This window comes from Thamnophis elegans, chromosome 9 (genome assembly GCF_009769535.1).
Source record: "Thamnophis elegans isolate rThaEle1 chromosome 9, rThaEle1.pri, whole genome shotgun sequence".
NCBI lineage: Eukaryota > Metazoa > Chordata > Lepidosauria > Squamata > Colubridae > Thamnophis > Thamnophis elegans.
Window position 1 is genome coordinate 18,704,329 of NC_045549.1, and position 17,640 is coordinate 18,721,968.

The following is a 17,640-nucleotide window of genomic DNA, read 5'->3' on the forward strand; positions in this document are numbered from 1 at the left end:
TACCTCCTGTGATGCTCTGCAATGCTCCAGCTGCTCGGTGGAGCATCGTGCAGGCGCCGTATGCTCTGTGTGCATGCACAGATGTGCCAAAGAGCTCAAATACAGGTAAGGATTGTGGGCGGGTGGGCCCTCTGGAGCACCATACCGGAATGGTACCCAGTGCTTCCAGCAGGCACCGGTTTGCCCGTACCGGGGTGTACCGCCTGCAACCCATCACTGCCATGTAGCCACATAATGCCACTGATTGAAGGTTCTGAAGGCTCTTCAAGGACAGCCCCATGTAGAACAAATTGCAGTAATCAAAACCAGAGGCCACAATGGCATTTCTAATGCAACTCGTGATCGTAATCTATAAAGCATATGTTGGGAACTCAAAGAATCAATGATAAATTGAATATTTCTTCTTGGGAAGAAGAATGTTTCAAACATGACCTCAACTACTTTGAAATATAACAAGAATTCAAAGAGTTATATCGGAACTGGTCCACTTAAGAGTTATACTTCCAAAGATTCTGGGAATTACATCTTTAGCTACTACTAGAACATGGATGCTCATGTCACTTTTCTGAAAGATAAATGAATTTCCAAATGTTCAACTATTTCAACTATTGGTTGACATTTAAAAGGACCAAATTAAAACGACAGACTTTCCCATAGCAGCATATCAAAAGCTAGTTTGTTATGTAAACTTAAAAGCACCTAAAATTTAGGAATAAAAAAGAAAATTTCTAGTGCTAGGGGTTTCTTTTAAAGCATCATCAGGCTTTAGTACATTGTTTAGTGCAGAATTCTTCGTTAAATTGTTATCAGACACACGCACGCATGTATACGCACACACACTTAATTTTCATATACAGTTTTTGGGTTGAAATGCCTGAGACTTTGTTAAGATGGCAATTTGGGAGGAAGGTGAAAGAAAATAATAAATTCCCACCTATGACATTGTGCCAGACTAGAAGTGTGAAACATATGCAGATGACTTTTTATATTCTTATACCTATCTCCATTTTCAAGTTATGACAACACTTGGAAACTTTCAGATTTTGGAAAGATTGGAACTTTGAATTGGACATTAAACTTTGGAATAGAAAGTGCTGTTATCTTTAAAAACTAGTTGATAAACTGGCATTGCCCCGGTATTTATTTATGTGTCTGGACAAAATGTGATTTTTAATGTTGGATTTCTCCCCTTACCAGAGGGAACCCCCTTGTGGAGTACTGTGAAGCTGTTATCATGACAACTCCACTGCGCTGTACAGTAGAAGCCATTTTAAGGCACAACAGGCTGTAGTTTAACAGAACATATACTCCGAGGGGTCTTAGGGGTGACCCCCACAGTATTTTTTTCCAAAACCCCCACAGTATTTTTTCCAAGAGAGTAAGTAATCTGTGTATCAAGTTTGGTTGAAATTGCACAGAGACACAGACACACACAGAGAGAGAGTCAGTTATTTATATATATATATTATATATATATATAATATATATATATATATATAATATATGTATTATGTATATATGTATATATGTATATATGTATATATGTATATATGTATATATGTATATATGTATATATGTATATATAGTTATGTATATATGTATATATGTATATATGTATATATTATATATATGTATATATATGTATATATTATGTATTATGCATATGCATATGCATATGCATATGCATAGTATATGTATATAGATAGATAGATAAAGATGGCAGAATAATTCCAAATGGGAATTAGCAGTTAGTATCAAGGTGAGTGTAATGATTAGGGTTAGGGTTAATTCTATGATTCATTTACTATTGTTAATGTTTCCATATACCAGTTGCATTAGAAAAGCAAATATTATTGGAAGCTCATACTTCTTTTGTTACAGGTAGTTCTCAACTTACAATAGTTCGTTTAGAGACCAAAGTTACAATGGCACTGAAAAATGTGACTTATGGCCATTTTTCATTGTTGCCACCTTTGTCCGCATCCCTATAATCATGTAATTAAAGTTCAGATGCTTGGCAACTGCTTCATATCTATGACCTTTTCTGGGTCCCAGGGTCATATGATCATCTTTTGTGACCTTCTAACAAGCAAAGTCAATGGGGAAGCCAGATTCACTTAACAACTGGGTTACTAACTTAGCGACTGCAGTGATTCACTTAACAACGGTGCCAAGAAAAGTCATAAAATGAGGCAAACTCACTTAACACTGTTTCACTTAACAACATAAATTTAGGGCTCAATTGTTTTGTAATTTAAGGGCAAAAACTTTTTTTTCTTGTTTTCCTCTTCAAAATCTTGGTGCAGCTTACACTCCAATGCGTCTTATAGTCTAAAAAATATGGTATATACAGACTAAATAGGCAGCTAAATTTGTAGATGATGGACAGCTTTCCTATGGTAGGTTAAACAGTGCTCCCTCCTGCTGAGGACAAACAGCATAGCAAATATCCTTTCTATGCCATAAAATATTCTGAATAAACAAAACGATCTTACTACTCATCTGCAGTGATTGCCTGCCACTAATCAGTCATAAGATCCTAAAATCTAGGAGGAGTTGCAAATTCATTTGTAAAAAATGACCATATCCACATCTTCAAACTAATGTGCGGACATGTGTAGATTTCACAGGCTCTGAACCAAAAGCAGTAAGATGTGGATGAGATTATTTTCTCATAGAGGTTTTAAATGTAAACACATACTTGCGTATTTCAGGAAAAAATCTCTTTTAAAAGGCTGGATATGGCTTATCTTTCTTTTAAGCAGCAATGACAAGCACTTTCAAACTTGCTTGTTTTATTTATATTAAATAAGTGGACCTGGAAAATTGCAGCCAACTTTCAGTCTGGCAATTATAATACCTTTCAAGGGCATGGAATCTAAACAAAGAACACACATCTTCAAATTAAAATAATAATCTAATCCTTCAACTGACTTAATTTATATTGGTTTGCCTTACCTTCCCCCCCAATATTTTATATCTTGTTCATTGCGGTGGTGGCAACAATAAAATACTAAAGTAAGTTATTTGCACTCATTAATTTCTGTATTTTGTTCTTCTAACAATGTTGGGAGGAGTCTATACAGAAGCTCTGTTAGGCTAATCTCCTCTCTTGGATGTTTGACTTCCCTCCTGATTTTAAGATAAATAAAAAAATAAAAAAAGGCAAATGGGAATTGTGTGGAGTGGAAGACATTAAACGGCTTTATGGATAGGATTCTTGGACCTGCCAAGTGTTAATTGGTGTCTGCCCCAACGGCAGTACAAATAGGCTTCACAGCCAATTAGCTTGCGGTCATCAATCTTTTCTGCTTGACAAAGTGAATTAATATGTTTCAGTCTTCAAAGTACAATAGTTACTAACAGACCAACTTGTGGATGACAGCGTATCAAAAGATGAACTGCAAAAAATTGCTATTTGAATGGCATCAAAATGTTAGCATTTACTGAATGCCTTTGATGCTATCAAAGGATTGACAAAATCTTAATATGCCAAGGAGGATGACATTACAGAAGTTGAGATAGTGTGTGTGTTATTTCCTTAGTGATGTAAACCTTCACAGTATCATCCACCTCTTGTTGAAGTAACACAAAGCCTGCCCAGAGTCCATTGGAGTTAGGCAGCTAGTAAATTCAAATATATAAACACAATTTAGGAGATATTGGAGAAGATACCCTAAGTATTAACTTAGGGACTATAAAAAGTAATCATCCCTCCCCAAAGAATGAAATACTTTGGGGAATATTAAAAGAGGCAGAATATTATATTTTCCTAAAGGAGAAATGGAGAAAAATCTTAACAAAGGCAGAAAGCAGTCCCAACAGCCTCCAGCAGATGCCTGAAACATTTAGAGATGGATATCTTATACCCATTAAGAAATCCGGGCCAACCTATTCACAAATAAAACACCTTCAGGTCCAGATGATGGGATTAAGAATTTTCACACACATAAACCTGAAATTCTAATAACAGGACAGGACCTTTAGGACATAATAGGATTAACCCACCACCATTAGAATAGCAAAAGACACAAGGCTCACTACAATGCACAACCCCCTGCAGCATTTCAGAACCCTATAAAAATCCATGTACTCATCAAACCAATTGTCAGCTGTCCCAGAACTACATGCTGTTGTTTGTTCTGCTCATTAATAAACAGAGTCCTTCTTTCTAATCAGTCTCCATTTTATTTCCAGTGCCTTTCTCCGCTTGGAATTGGACTGGATTTTTCTTCCAACAGGACAAAAAAAAAGAGAAAAGTCTAACTTCTCACCAGGAATGTATCCCAAAACTTCATCATTTAACCCTAGATATGAAATCCAAAAACCAGCCTTAAACTGCTAAGCAATTATGGAAACAGTGTATAATAATTAGCCACAGCATCTTTAACAGCATTTTAAACATTTCTAGAATGGATAGATGTCCAGACTCCGACAGCGAGGGGCCCTATGAATCGGCCCTGGAGGACCCTGGACAGGGTTCCGACTCCGAGCAGGGTGCAGAAAGACTGGCTGGCCACCAGGTGGTGCCTGAGCCTTGGATCAGTGAGGAGGAGACAAGAGAGAGTGATCCAGAAACCAACAGTGGGTTGTTCCGGGATGCACGCCGTCGAAGGGCTACTCGGCGTCAAGAACAACAACGTAATTACAGGAGGTAATTACACTCAGCTGATGGTCATTAAGCTCCTCTCCAGACTATAAAAGAGACTGCTTGTGCCACGCCCTTCTTGCAGAAGTCAACGCTTGGACTAAAGAGAAACGAACTTGGCAGGCTGGATTGCTGCCAGAGTTAGTCTGAATTGCTGCCAAGGTTTGTCAGACTTGCTGCCAAGGTCCTTATCTGTTTGTTTATTTGGCTTTCAACCACTGAGAGTCTGGTCTTGTTATTAAAGGACATTCCATTTTACGCTTGTCTTGGCTTTCGTTACTGGACAGAGGAGGGGGTCAGAACAGGTATATGTTGAAATATTATTTACGTAAAGAGATGAGGCAAAGCAATTGTCATTTAATAAATTCTCATGCACATGATAATTATGCAGTCTCTATATATAGAAACAAAATATTACTTGGAGTAAGTAATCATATTACTCTAAATCAGGCATTTCCAATTTTTTGGCTTGCCTGGCCGTCCACCGAGTAAAGAGGAATTATCATGGTGCTGAATATAAATATATAAAATAACTATGGCTAAAAATCACATAATAATGTTAAAAGCTTATATTATTATGAGGCACTAGCTGTTCAGGGTCGCATGCAGCCCGTGAGCCCTGAGTTAGATATGAATGATCTAAATAATTATCTTGTTTAGCTCATCTGTAGCTTACCATATTTATGGCTGAGTGTGTTGTCTGACTTTTTGTAAACTATTGTTAAAGTAAACCATGGTTCAATTCAAGAGGATCCCAGTCACTATATAAAAGTTAGACAATTGTTATAAGCTTAGATTTAAGAAAGTATGAAATAAACTTACAGGTATTTCCAAATATTTTGTATAGCTGTGTTAGTTTTTCCACATACATATTGTCGCCCGGTATGATAAAAACAAACAAGATTCTTTCTAATTAGAAATTAAAATGATTCATGTTATAATGAAATGTGTTTAGGTCTATTGAAAAAAAGCACAGCCAGAAATATCAACAACAAAATGTATGTTTAAATAAAAATATCCTTTTTTGTCTATGTATGCACTCTTAGACTGTTTGATTTAAGAGAGCAGCATTTAAAAAAACTGACTATAAGTCTTTTTTTTTTTTTTTGGTGGCCTTATAGAATATTTTGAGGGACATTTTGAGAACTCAGTGGCTAAGACACTGAGCTTGTCAATCAGAAAGGTTGGCAGTTCGGTGGTTCGGATCCCAGTGCTGCCTAACGGAGTGAGCTCCTATTACTTGTCCCAGCTTCTGCCAACCTAGCAGTTTGAAAGCATGTAAAAATGCAAGTAGAAAATTAGGAACCACCTTTGGTGGGAAGGTAACAGCATTCCATGTGCCTTCAGTGTTTAGTCATGCTGGCCACATGACCATGGAGACGTCTTCGGACAGTTCTGGCTCTTCGACTTTGAAACAGAGATGAGCACCCCTCCCTAAAGTCGGCAACTACTAACACATAGTATGTGTGAGGGGAACTTTTACCTTTACTTATAGAATATTTTAAACCATTTGTTTTTAATTACCTTATTTTCCCTGTAAAAAAACTAGTGTTTTGTAACTGGTTGAATATGACATAAAAAAACCCTGAAAACTTCTCATTCTATTAATTGTGTTTCTTCTCCCTTTACCTGGCACACAATCATTTCTGCTTTGGGGACAAAACTATTAAAACATTGGGAGGGACGATTCGTGCCTTGTGCATAATTTAGAACCCAGTCAATCTGCCAGTCATGAATAATCTCAGCTTCTGGCAAAGGTAATGAATTCCCTAAATACCATCATGCAATTGCGATATGACGCGCCCCGTTATAAATATTCTTGTCACTATGCAACAGCTGGTTGTTAGGCAATTCAGAAGCAAGGAAACTGATAAGTTCTTTTTGAGAACAGTAGTTGATTAATTCTAGCGTTATCACACCACTAGCTTCCAACCTATCTCCGCATTAAATTATTAATCTCATTGCACCAGTCTATAAAATAAAAATGGGAAAGGAGTAAAATACATTAACCATGTAATTATATTTATCTGCTGCTGTTTTAATAAATCAGGATATGCTTTGAGATATGCTTTATACAGACTGGCTCAGCTATTTTATAGAATCCCACAGATTGGTAGAAAAGAGAATGACAAGCATCTTGTTACCAAAATGATGGTAATATATTGGATTTACTTATCTGGAAGGCCCTTTGCACGGGGTAGACTGAGAAAATATGAGGTGACTAAGAATAAACAATATTTATTACTAAGTTGTAAAAATGTCTTCGATCATTTGGAAAATACATTATGATGGAGAAATCTTCTTGCATTCTCACTTGTTTATATATTAAGTTTATATCCTGCCTTTCCTTCAGGTGCTCAAAAGAGTGTTTATAGTGCACCCTCCTGCTATTTCCCTTCACAATGATCCTGTGAGGTAGGTTGTGCTAAGGGAGGGAGGGAGAGAGAAAGAGAGAGGGGGGAGGAGAGAGAGCGGGGGACAGGGAGGCAGAGACTGGCCTTAAGTCCTCAACAAAGCTTTCATGGATGAGAATATATTTTATTTTATATTTACTGTTCTGATCTAGAGCAGTTGTTGAGACTCTAGAAAGAGTGCAGAAAAGAGTAACAATTATATCAGATCTGGAGACTAAACTCTACAATGAATATGCTTAGTATGCTTACTACAATGAAGAGTAGGACTAGGGAGTGACATGATAGCAGTTTTTCAATATGTGAGGCGCTGTCACAGAGAATAGAGAGATCAACCTATTCTCCAAAGCACCTGAAGGCAGGACAAAAAATAATGGACAGAAACTTTTCAAGGAGACCCAATGTAGAACTAAGGTGAAATTTCCTGTCAATTAGAACAATTAATCAGTGGAATAACTTGCCTTCAGAAGTTGTGGGTGCTCCATCACTGGAGGATTTTGAGAAGAGACTGGACAGCCATTTGTACGCAATGTCATAGGGTCGTGATGACGAACCTATTGCACATGTGCTACAGATGGCACAGGAGCCATTTATTAGGGCACGCGAGGCGTTGCCCTGTCAGCTGACCAGTGCACATGTGCGCGCTGGCCAAATGACTTCGGCCTTATTTTGAAGCAATTTTTTGCCCTCCAGAGGCAAAAAGGCCTCTGAAGCCTCCAGGGCGCAAAAATTGGTCCTACAGGCAAACAAGAAGTTCAACAGACTTCCAGTTTGCTTGTAGGGCTGATTTTCGCCCTCCGGAGCCTTCTCTGAAGGCTCTGGAGGGCAAAAAACGGCCCTATGAGCAAACTGGAAATCGCATTATGGGTGTGGCATGCCCGTGCACAATCCCCTGCACTCCCCCAGCTTTTGGCATATGAGCCACAAAATGTGTAGTTTTTAACTATACACCTTCCTTTGTGCTGCTATTGTAATAACAGCATGTTTGAATATATGCAAATGCAATCCACCTGTAGTCATTCACTTCCACTGCTTCTGAACTCAACTCAGTATTGTTATAATTATAATCCTTCTATTTTCCAAGTCACTGCTAAACCCAAAACAGACCACATAATGTAGGAGAACATGCATTCATTTTATACAATTGAGCAACATCTGTTTCAATCACAGAGGCAAGCTAGGTTCAAGTACATCTTTAGTTTGTTAAGGGATAAAATGATGGGGGATCCCTCTTTTGATCTGTCTCTCTCTCTTAGAGAAAAAATTGATATGTAATAAAAAATTGGTCACAATTCCACAGAATATTAGGTGTCATATTCCAAGGTGACTTCCTCACTTTGGGAAGAATTTCAGGAAATCCAATGGACGCCTCATATAAAAGCCAAGTGTGTTAGTAGTCTTATATCTCCATCCCTGCTACATTTCTTGTAACTCTAATGGTATATTGCTAATACCACTTTACAAAATGCGTAACTTTTCCTATATAGCCAAAATGAGAAATGTGAAATATCTCTTATACTTATATCATAAATTGGCTTCATTGTTACTATAATTTGGCATATCCAAAGAACTTTTCTCTTTATCTGGAATTAGGTTAGCTGATGGATAGATCCATTATGTAATATGGAAATAAATACACTTGTAATTTAATATGTAAATATTTTTTTACATACTTTAGGTTTTCTAAATCTTGCCTTGAAGCAAATATTTTAAAATGTCATTTTGTGCAGCATCTCTGCAAATAGTGTTAAAGCTTTTACCATGAACTGTATTATAAAGCCTTTATTTATTCAATATAAAACAAGTATTACATATGTCTATTCAACTAGTAGAAGAAGTGGAAAGTCTTTAAGCCCAATTTAAAAGAAGTCCACAAGCATTTTTAAAAGCAGCACGACCTCCAAGTTTGGAGGGTAGGTTTTTCTTAACAGATGGGCTCCCTAGTCAGAACATTTATAGTTTTTTTCCCTTTACTCAGTAGGTCGCTTCCTCAAGATAGATATCAAGATACTTATTTCATGTGTTTTTAATTGCTGTTAAGTAAAACAGACATGGAACATTAAAAGATGGATTATAGGTTTCCTTTGTTCCAAATCCTTATCAGACCCACAGCAGTGCATACTTATCGTGATGCAATTTAAATGAGTCACCATATGTATAATCATAGCTGTAAAAGTAAATGCAACATTAAAAATTATTTTAATAATATATATGAAAGCTGGTTATTTCAATATTCAAATGTTGGGCATGGCCTGATGGGGGGAAGAAAGAGTTATATTCATACGTTCTACATGGTGCCTGTCTTAAGAGACTGAGTTAGCTGTGTTCTTGTTCATCAGAGGAAGCGTAAGAGGGAAGGAAGCAACCCATTGTAACTCTGCCTAGTGGGGCATTCTAATTGACTCTGAAGTCATTAATTCAGCTTCCAATCAATCTATTCTACCAACAGCAGGCAGTTAGATGTCCATTACCTTCCATTTATCATGCCATCACCTAATTCACTGCACCATTAGCCACAGATTAGGTCTCAGGATAAGGTCTCAGGATAAGAGCGTCAGCTCCCACCCTCCAAAGACTCCTGTCACTCACCTCAGCCACTGGAGTCCTTCAGGTGGCGACACTGAGTAGGACTTCTTGCTCCAAAGATACTTCCTTTCCTAATGGTTCCTGTTCAAAAGTTTCCGTAATCTAAGATGGAGGAAAAACATATTAATGTACTATTGTTACAGAGATTTTTTTTCTCAAAATTGTAGCTCCAGGACTAATACATGGATTACAGTTCTTACGTTTCGGAGGCTGCTTCTAAGGGATACAAATATTGTATACAAAGTAGAAGATAAGAAAGAAAGAAAGAAAGAAAAGAAGGAAGAAAGAAAAAAAAAGAAAGAAGAAAGAAAGACAGAAAGAAGAAAGGAAAGAAAGAAGAAAAAGAGAGGGGGGCGGGAAGGAAGGAAGGAAGGAAAAGGAAGGAAGGGAAGAGGAAGGGAAGGAAGGAAGGAGAAGGAAGGAAGGGAAGAAAGTAATGGATTTTGTGTGCAAAACTAAATGAATTGACTTATGGTTCAGTAGATTGAATTGACATAGAGCAGAATGTGATTGATAAACCCTTTCCTAATTAGAATACCATAAAGCACCAAGCATTAAGGTGATGTGATGGCGATGTACCAAGAAAAATGTATAAGTAGCATTTTAATGAAAGATCCCCATTATACTCTGCTATGGACTATCTTATTAATAATGGAGAGTGGGATCTGTTTTGCTCCTACTGCTCTGCACTTAGCTTTATAGGAATGATTCCAGTTATACTTGTACCAGAATGAAGTAAGAGATGGGGAGGGGAGATATAAGGACCAAGGCAGTTTGAGGATAAATTATTCTTTGACTTTTTTAAAAAACAGGAGGTGTTATATCTGCTTATCTTATAATATCTGTCCTTTTGTTCACTTGAAAATGTGACATTGAGACTGGATTTCTATATACAGATGAACGTGGAGCATGTGAGGCCCTTTCAATCAGGTATCTATTTTATGGTTTGCTTTTCCAACTCTTTTGAAAAGTTAATTGAAAATAATTTCTTAGCCAGTCATTTGTTGAAATGGCACACTGCCATTTTGCTTTGTGTGCATGAATCCAGAAGGCACTGAACAAAGTTGATGGGTTAATTACTGTTAACAAAGAGATGACACAAGGTCTCTTAAAATTGGATTACTTCTGTCAAGGAAGTTCAACCCACTGAAACTGAACGATGTTTAGGTTATCCTATAAAACATTTTTATAGAAACCTAAATATCAAATTCAGTTGTAAACAAGTGTAACCTAATTGACTGCTTACATCTATAAAACCAACTTATTCTCCTTATTATTCCTTCACTTCTCCTTAGGGATGGGCCATCCATATTTATTTAATAAAGCATACCTAGGATCACTAGCAATATATTTGTCAGGCCTGCAATTATATTCCTTTTAGAATTTGGCCTGCCACACTTCTCGTATTTCATTATGCTGTTTCATTAGTATAGTTGATGGGAGGGGGGAATAGAAAGGAGTAGGATTGTGGAACGTATTGTTGTCATTCTTTTCTAGAAGACCAAGGTCATCTTTTGTCTCCGCACCTTGGCACCTGATGAGAAGCAGCTGGGTGGAGATACCAGTGTGGAAGAAGACGATTGGACCATGTGATGGATTTGTGGGTGTGGGGACAAGATCATGAACTTTTAACTGGGTGAATTCTGATGTAATTTCCAGAATTGGGATTTCACAGACGTGCTAAGATGTCTGATTTATTAAATTGGAACTTAAGGATCATTTTGCCTTGGACTCTGATTTATTCTACATGATACTTGGAACGCTGACAATATTACTAGTTGAGATGGTTCATTTATTTCCATGCTTCCCAAACATGGTCAATAACTTTTATATATACATTATGATATACTGTATTGATTTGCAAGTTTGGACGATTCGGAGTAACATAAAAAATGCACGCACTTTGTGGTCAGTTGTCAATAGGATTCAATGGTATGTGGACAATATTCAAAGTTAGTCAAGCTGTGCTGTTGTTAGAAATAGCCCAACCATCACGAAGAATAAAGCAATTGTCTTGGATTGGAAATGACAACATAGACAGAGTCCCATCTTATGTCCCTGACAATCCCCTCCATTTTTAATATTTCCTTTTTTTGATCAGTGCTTAGCTAGTAGCAATTTTACTTTCTCCAGATATTTTCCTTCATGACATCATTGATAGCATTTCTCTGTTATGTTTGAGCCGAAAGATACCAGTACAAATGCACCTGCAGGACAAATACCTATAGTATGTGTTGTTCTGTTCCCATGATACAACTTGGTGCATTGCGGCATTTGTTGCTATAACCAGCCAGCGGTGCCAACGGAGAAATGAACCACCAGCAAGAAATTGGAGGGCAGAGCAATTAGCCTGCTGCTTTAAAGTGTGTAGTTGGAACTGTTCTGTATTAGCTTAATCTGCTGTTGAATTTATGTTCTGCTGCCAGCCATCTTGGGTTAAAGGGCTGGATAGAAACTAATCAAGGAGAGAACCAACCTAGAACTAAAGAGAAATTTCCTGACCGTGCAATTAATCAGTGGAACGGCTTGTCATCAGAACTTGTGTGTGCCAAGCTAGAAAAGAAAGTAAGGAGAAGATTCAGAACCCGACAATCCCCTATTAAATGAAAAAGTGGGGAAGAGGGGGAAAACAGAAAAGAAAAATATTAAATATATAAGTATATATTCAAGAGCGAGATATAAAGGGGAAAAAACAGAGTTATGATAGATTAGCGAAGGTACGGGAGTAAGAAATTATACTAAAGTATATTTGGGTTTTGCGGAAATACCATCCCAAGAAACATAAACTGAGTTTTGAAGAGACACCTATACAATAGAAAAGAAAGGGAGAGAGGAGGAGAGAATGAAGGAGGAGAGGGGAGAAAGAAGAAAGAGATAAGAAGAGAAGGTGAAAGGAGAGAAAGAGAAGGAGAGAGGTAGGAAGGGGAAGAGGATGAGTATGAGTATAGGAGAGGTAAGGGAAGAAAGAAGTGGAAGGAGAAGGAGAAAGAAGAAAGTAGAGAAGGGAGGGAGAAAAGAAGGGAAAATAAGGTGGTGTGTTACAACAGGAGGAAAGGATGGTAAACAAAGCAACCCAAACTGTATATTATAACCTATTAAATGGAATAACAAATTTATAAGAATGACAGATGTAAAGAGAATAACAATTATGTGTATACTTAAAATGTATGTAAGAGAATAAAAGATATATTTTTTTGGAAGAAAAAGAACTTGTGGGTGCTGCGTCACTGCATTTTAAAGAAGTGACTGGACAGATGTTTGCCTGAAATGGTGTAGGTGTTTCCTGCTTGAGCAGGGAGTTGGACTAGAAGACCTCCAAGGTCCCTCAAAATCTGTTATTCTGGACTGAGAACTCCTGAGTTTAACTACTCAATCACTGACTTAGTTTATGACACAGTTATTTAAAAAATAAACTGATGAGAGATAATCTCCCTTCCTTTATATGAATTTGTGTTGCAGGTAGAAAGGTAGAATATACATGAAATAAAAGGTACTTTTTACTCAGGCACAAAATATGCTAAAAACCCTTCACAGCTTCACACAGCTTGCATTTCTCTCTCCCTCTATAAAGATTATTAGGGCACTGTGCCATTTTAAAACTTAGGATGACAAAGAGAAAAATTCAGTAATAATTGCAGTAGCATACATAGATAAAGTGATAAAGAATGTCAAGATAATAAACTAGGAACATTTATATTTGCTGCAGTGAAAGAAAAAGGAGTATACTTGGAATAGATAAAAATCTAAGCTAGTTCCTGGAGTCTGGTTTTGGCTCTCTAAAGCATTAATTCAAACTTGAAGTTAACGTACAAGTTTTAATCTTCTCCGTTCCTAACACACTATCTTTATGAAAGAATCGTTCAAGAAACAGCTTTATTAACTTGTAACAGTGATAATTTGTTATTACAGCTTCCATGCAACCTAAACCCTGTTTTGCCTGCTGAAAAAAGTGACACAGGCAGCCACAGAAACATTTATTTTTCTCTCATACACACTCTGGAAGGAATTTCTTTTCTTTTGGTTATTTCCATCAACACGGAATGATGTGGTGAAACACTTTAAATGACACCATTACTCTCCACCAGGTCAGTGATCTACAAACTAAAAGGACTTCTAATATCGACTGGCATAATAAGCTGTAATGTCCTTAAAGTAGCCTTTGGAGATTATCCAGTGAATAATATCCTTTTAAAGAAAGGGCGTAATTATGTACTTACAAGGCAGCTTGTTAGCTGCTTCCTTTTGTGTACTTAGAATAGTAGTCTACTATTCCACTACAGTAACAGGCACTGATTACCTGTGAAATTGGCTTATTGGTGGCAATTCCATTAGTAACCAATCATGTGTGTGTGAGTGTGTGTGTATACACACACTAGCTGGATACTCATGCTCCGCTACCAAACTATGTGATTGGGCTTCATAAATCGACACTTACAGCTTGAAATTAATGAGTGGTTAAGATTGGCCTCTCCTCTCCCCTTCTCTCCCTCAGGCTTGCTCCACAGAAGCCTCTCCTCTCTCTCCCCTTCTCTCCCTCAGGCTGGCCCACTGATCCTTTCCTCTCCCCTCTCTCCCTCAGGCTTCCCCACAGATCCTCTCCTCTCCCCCTCTCTCCCTCAGGCTGGCCCCCAATGATCCTATCCTCTCCCCTCCTCTCCCTCAGGCTTGCCCCATAGAGGCCTCTCCTATCTTATCCCCTTCTCTTCCCCACTCTAACTCCTTAGCAACAGTGTGTTTTCAGGTGGGGAGGGGGAGTAGAATGTCTAAATAAATATAAATATATATTACAAGTACAAAAAAGAGATAAGGCTAGGGTTGATGTACTATTGTTGATGTAAAACTACAATGTCTGTGTGCTTTCCTATGCAGAAGTCATGTTCTCACTGTGATTCCAGTCTTTTGCCTACCATGTGTTAACAAAGCCTTTTTGTCTACAAGAAAGCTTTAATTCTCCCCCTCACAATTGATCTAATGAAAGAATTGCTTACAGTGTAGAAATCAGTATTGGCAGCTGATTTCCCCCCCTTCAATTTTCTGTTGGAACTTTTAAAATCCAGATCTAATGTTATCCTCCAGGGTTCATGTGGTCTGTTATGATTATTGCACTGAATGTATTTGCATATCTAAAGTACTCTTCCCTAAACTGGTACCCTCCAGTTGTGTCGGGAAATAGCTGTCGGAGATGCTATTGAGAATTCTAGGAACTTCCGTGCAAAACTCTTGGAAAGTGCACTGGCTTTACAGATAGCAAGTTCAGAATAAGTTTCAGCAAATACAAGCCTGTGCCTGAAAAACTCCCAACAACAGTGAGATTCAACTCATTGTTTATGGCATAAATTAAAAACAGCCTAAAGTTCTCTTTCTAAAAATATAGCAGTGGACTTATATACCGCTTCATAGGCCTTTCAGGCCTCTCTAAGCGGTTTACAGAGAGTCAGCATATTGCCCCCAACAATCTGGGTCCTCATTTTACCCACCTCGGAAGGATGGAAGGCTGAGTCAACCCTGAGCCGGTGAGATTTGAACCGCTGACCTGCTGATCTAGCAGTAGCCTGCAGTGCTGCATTTAACCACTGCGCCACCTTGGCTCTTATATGCAGTTCCATCTCACCTTGCGTGTATTTACTTTCTCAGAACATTCACCCACAGTTCTTCCATTAATTTCTATTAAAATAAGTTTAATAATTTAAAAATATCCTGGCATTAAGTTCACTAAAATTAAGGTGGTTGACTAAACACAAAGTCATTTCACATACAGAAATCTTCCTATTAAAATATTAATCCAGTGCATCTTAATAGTTCCCTAGTTTGGTTCCCTCAAGATGTGTTGGACATAGTCTCCCTAACCTGCATGCCATCCGTTACAATGGGCGAGAAGGATACATCTACAGGCCCTCAAGTTAGGAACAGCTACTCCATAGCAACCTTGAAAAAGTACAAGATGCAATCATATTTCTGACTTAATCTACTCCATTTAGTAATAGACTATAGGAAATCTCAATCTTACAAAAACACAGAGTTATATATCTGAGAACCACAGGAAGTAAAACTGAAGATTTTTCAAATAAAATAATGTCGTGTGTTTCTAACAAGTAGCCTCTCTTTTTCCTTCAGGTTATCTATTTTCTTTTCTATTTCTTTTACATTTGAAGCATTAAGTCTTTCTTATAAGCCCGGCATTTCTTTGCCAGTTAAGATCAGATTTTATTTTGCTTTACAACTTCTATTTTAAATTCATAATTCGTAGCGAATTTTTCCCCTTTCAAAAATGGTCACTTAATTTATTTCTGGTACCTTTGCTGGACTACGATGGAAGTTGTTTATGGGTAAAGCAAAAGGATATCTTTTATCATGTTCTGCAAAATGTGATAAGAGCTAGGTGAGGTGCCTTTAAGGCACTGGTAATACAAGGTTGACTAATGAATAAGTATGAAAAGCAGACTCTTGTCTGCCAGGAAATACGGTAAATGTAAACTGGGAACATACTGCACTATGTTGTGTTACTATCAAAAAAGCAGATGGATTTCTGCCCTTGGTAGACTTTAAGGATTTATTTCTTTCACATGTACTTGTCAGTAATCCCAGCTAAGACTTCTAAAACAAATGAAGCAAAATTCTATGATAAACTGGAATAGCTTGTATTTATATTTTTATGGAACAGAAATCTTGATTTTGAGAAAAATAGCCATGCGTAAGCACCATCTTCAATACATAATTTCAAATTATTCAACTTTAAAGACTTTGGTATTTAAATATTATAACCACTGGATCAGGTTAATTGATTTTTTTTTACATGTTTGCATGCATACCACAACCAAGGGTTTGTTCATAGTTGGATTTGGCTAACGTATGATATTGCAAATTTCTAAGCTCTCATTAGAACTAATAACTTAAATACCTTGTCATAATTACTTTCTGAAATCACATTTCATCAGGCTTAGGTATTTAAATCTTTTAATCACTGGATCATGCTAATTATTATTATTTATTATTTTTTTACAAATCTTTGATTTATTATCTAGATTGAATGTAAACAGAATTGTGATAAAATCATGAAACTTTGGTCATAATGGAGACAGTGAAGGTGTCCAGCTATCCTGTACAGTCTGCAGCGACAGACTTTTCTCTTTTCCTTCTCCACCCAACATAAGCTTAGAAAGGGCACTCTGTATTTATAAGAAATCTACCCTTGTTGTAATTTGAATGTTGTGAATGGCCTGTGGTGAACATTCTGCATATTTCACTAAGATTAAGTTTTCAGCACTAAGCCTACCACTGCTACTGTTTCATTTTAGGCCAAGAGTTTGATCATGTAACAGTAATTATTCTGCCAACATAATTAGAGGATTTTCACATGCCCAGCTCTCCAAATAACCAGTGTAGGTATTTACCTAAAATAGAAGTCCAAAAGCGTATTATCAACAATCACTCCACACACACACAGAAACTTATGACTAGTTTTTCTTTTTCTTTCTTTTCTTTCTTTTCCCCCTTAATTACTTGCATTTTATTCTTTATACTATTTATGTTGTTTGTATTTGTTGTCATGGGCTAAAACCAATTTCGTTGTATTATTTTGTACAATGATAATAAAGGATATATGTGTGTGTGTCACATCCTTTATTGTCATTGACATATATGTATATGTCTGTATATGTGTGTGTGTGTGTGTATGTATGTATGTATGTATATATGTATATGTGTGTGTCTGTGTGTGTGTGTGTGTATGTATGTATGTATGTATGTATGTATTCAAATCTGCTGCTTCTAAACGCACCTTGTAGCATTTTTATCTGGATTATCGCAGCAAATGTTCTCCAATCTTCCTTTTAAAAAAAATAATTTCAAAGATTCCTCATTTTAGTCAGGAATGACATTGCTGCTGCTGTTGTTTTTGTAGTTGTTATTTGTTGCTGTTGAAAATATTAATTATAAACCATGATACTAGGAAATTGAATAAAAGGTTCAACATTACATGAAAGTCCATGAATTGAT

The 17,640-nt window shown here is 37.1% G+C and overlaps 1 protein-coding gene across 1 annotated transcript in view; it reads right to left on the reverse strand.

The window, feature by feature from the left end:
- The window catches only part of UNC5C (unc-5 netrin receptor C), a 158,482-nt gene that overhangs the window by 96,326 nt on the left and 44,516 nt on the right, over positions 1–17,640 (reverse strand). The window contains exon 5 of the mRNA XM_032224337.1: positions 15,257–15,309. Within this exon, the coding sequence (XP_032080228.1) occupies positions 15,257–15,309 (53 nt within the window). The remainder of the gene's footprint in view (positions 1–15,256; positions 15,310–17,640) is intronic.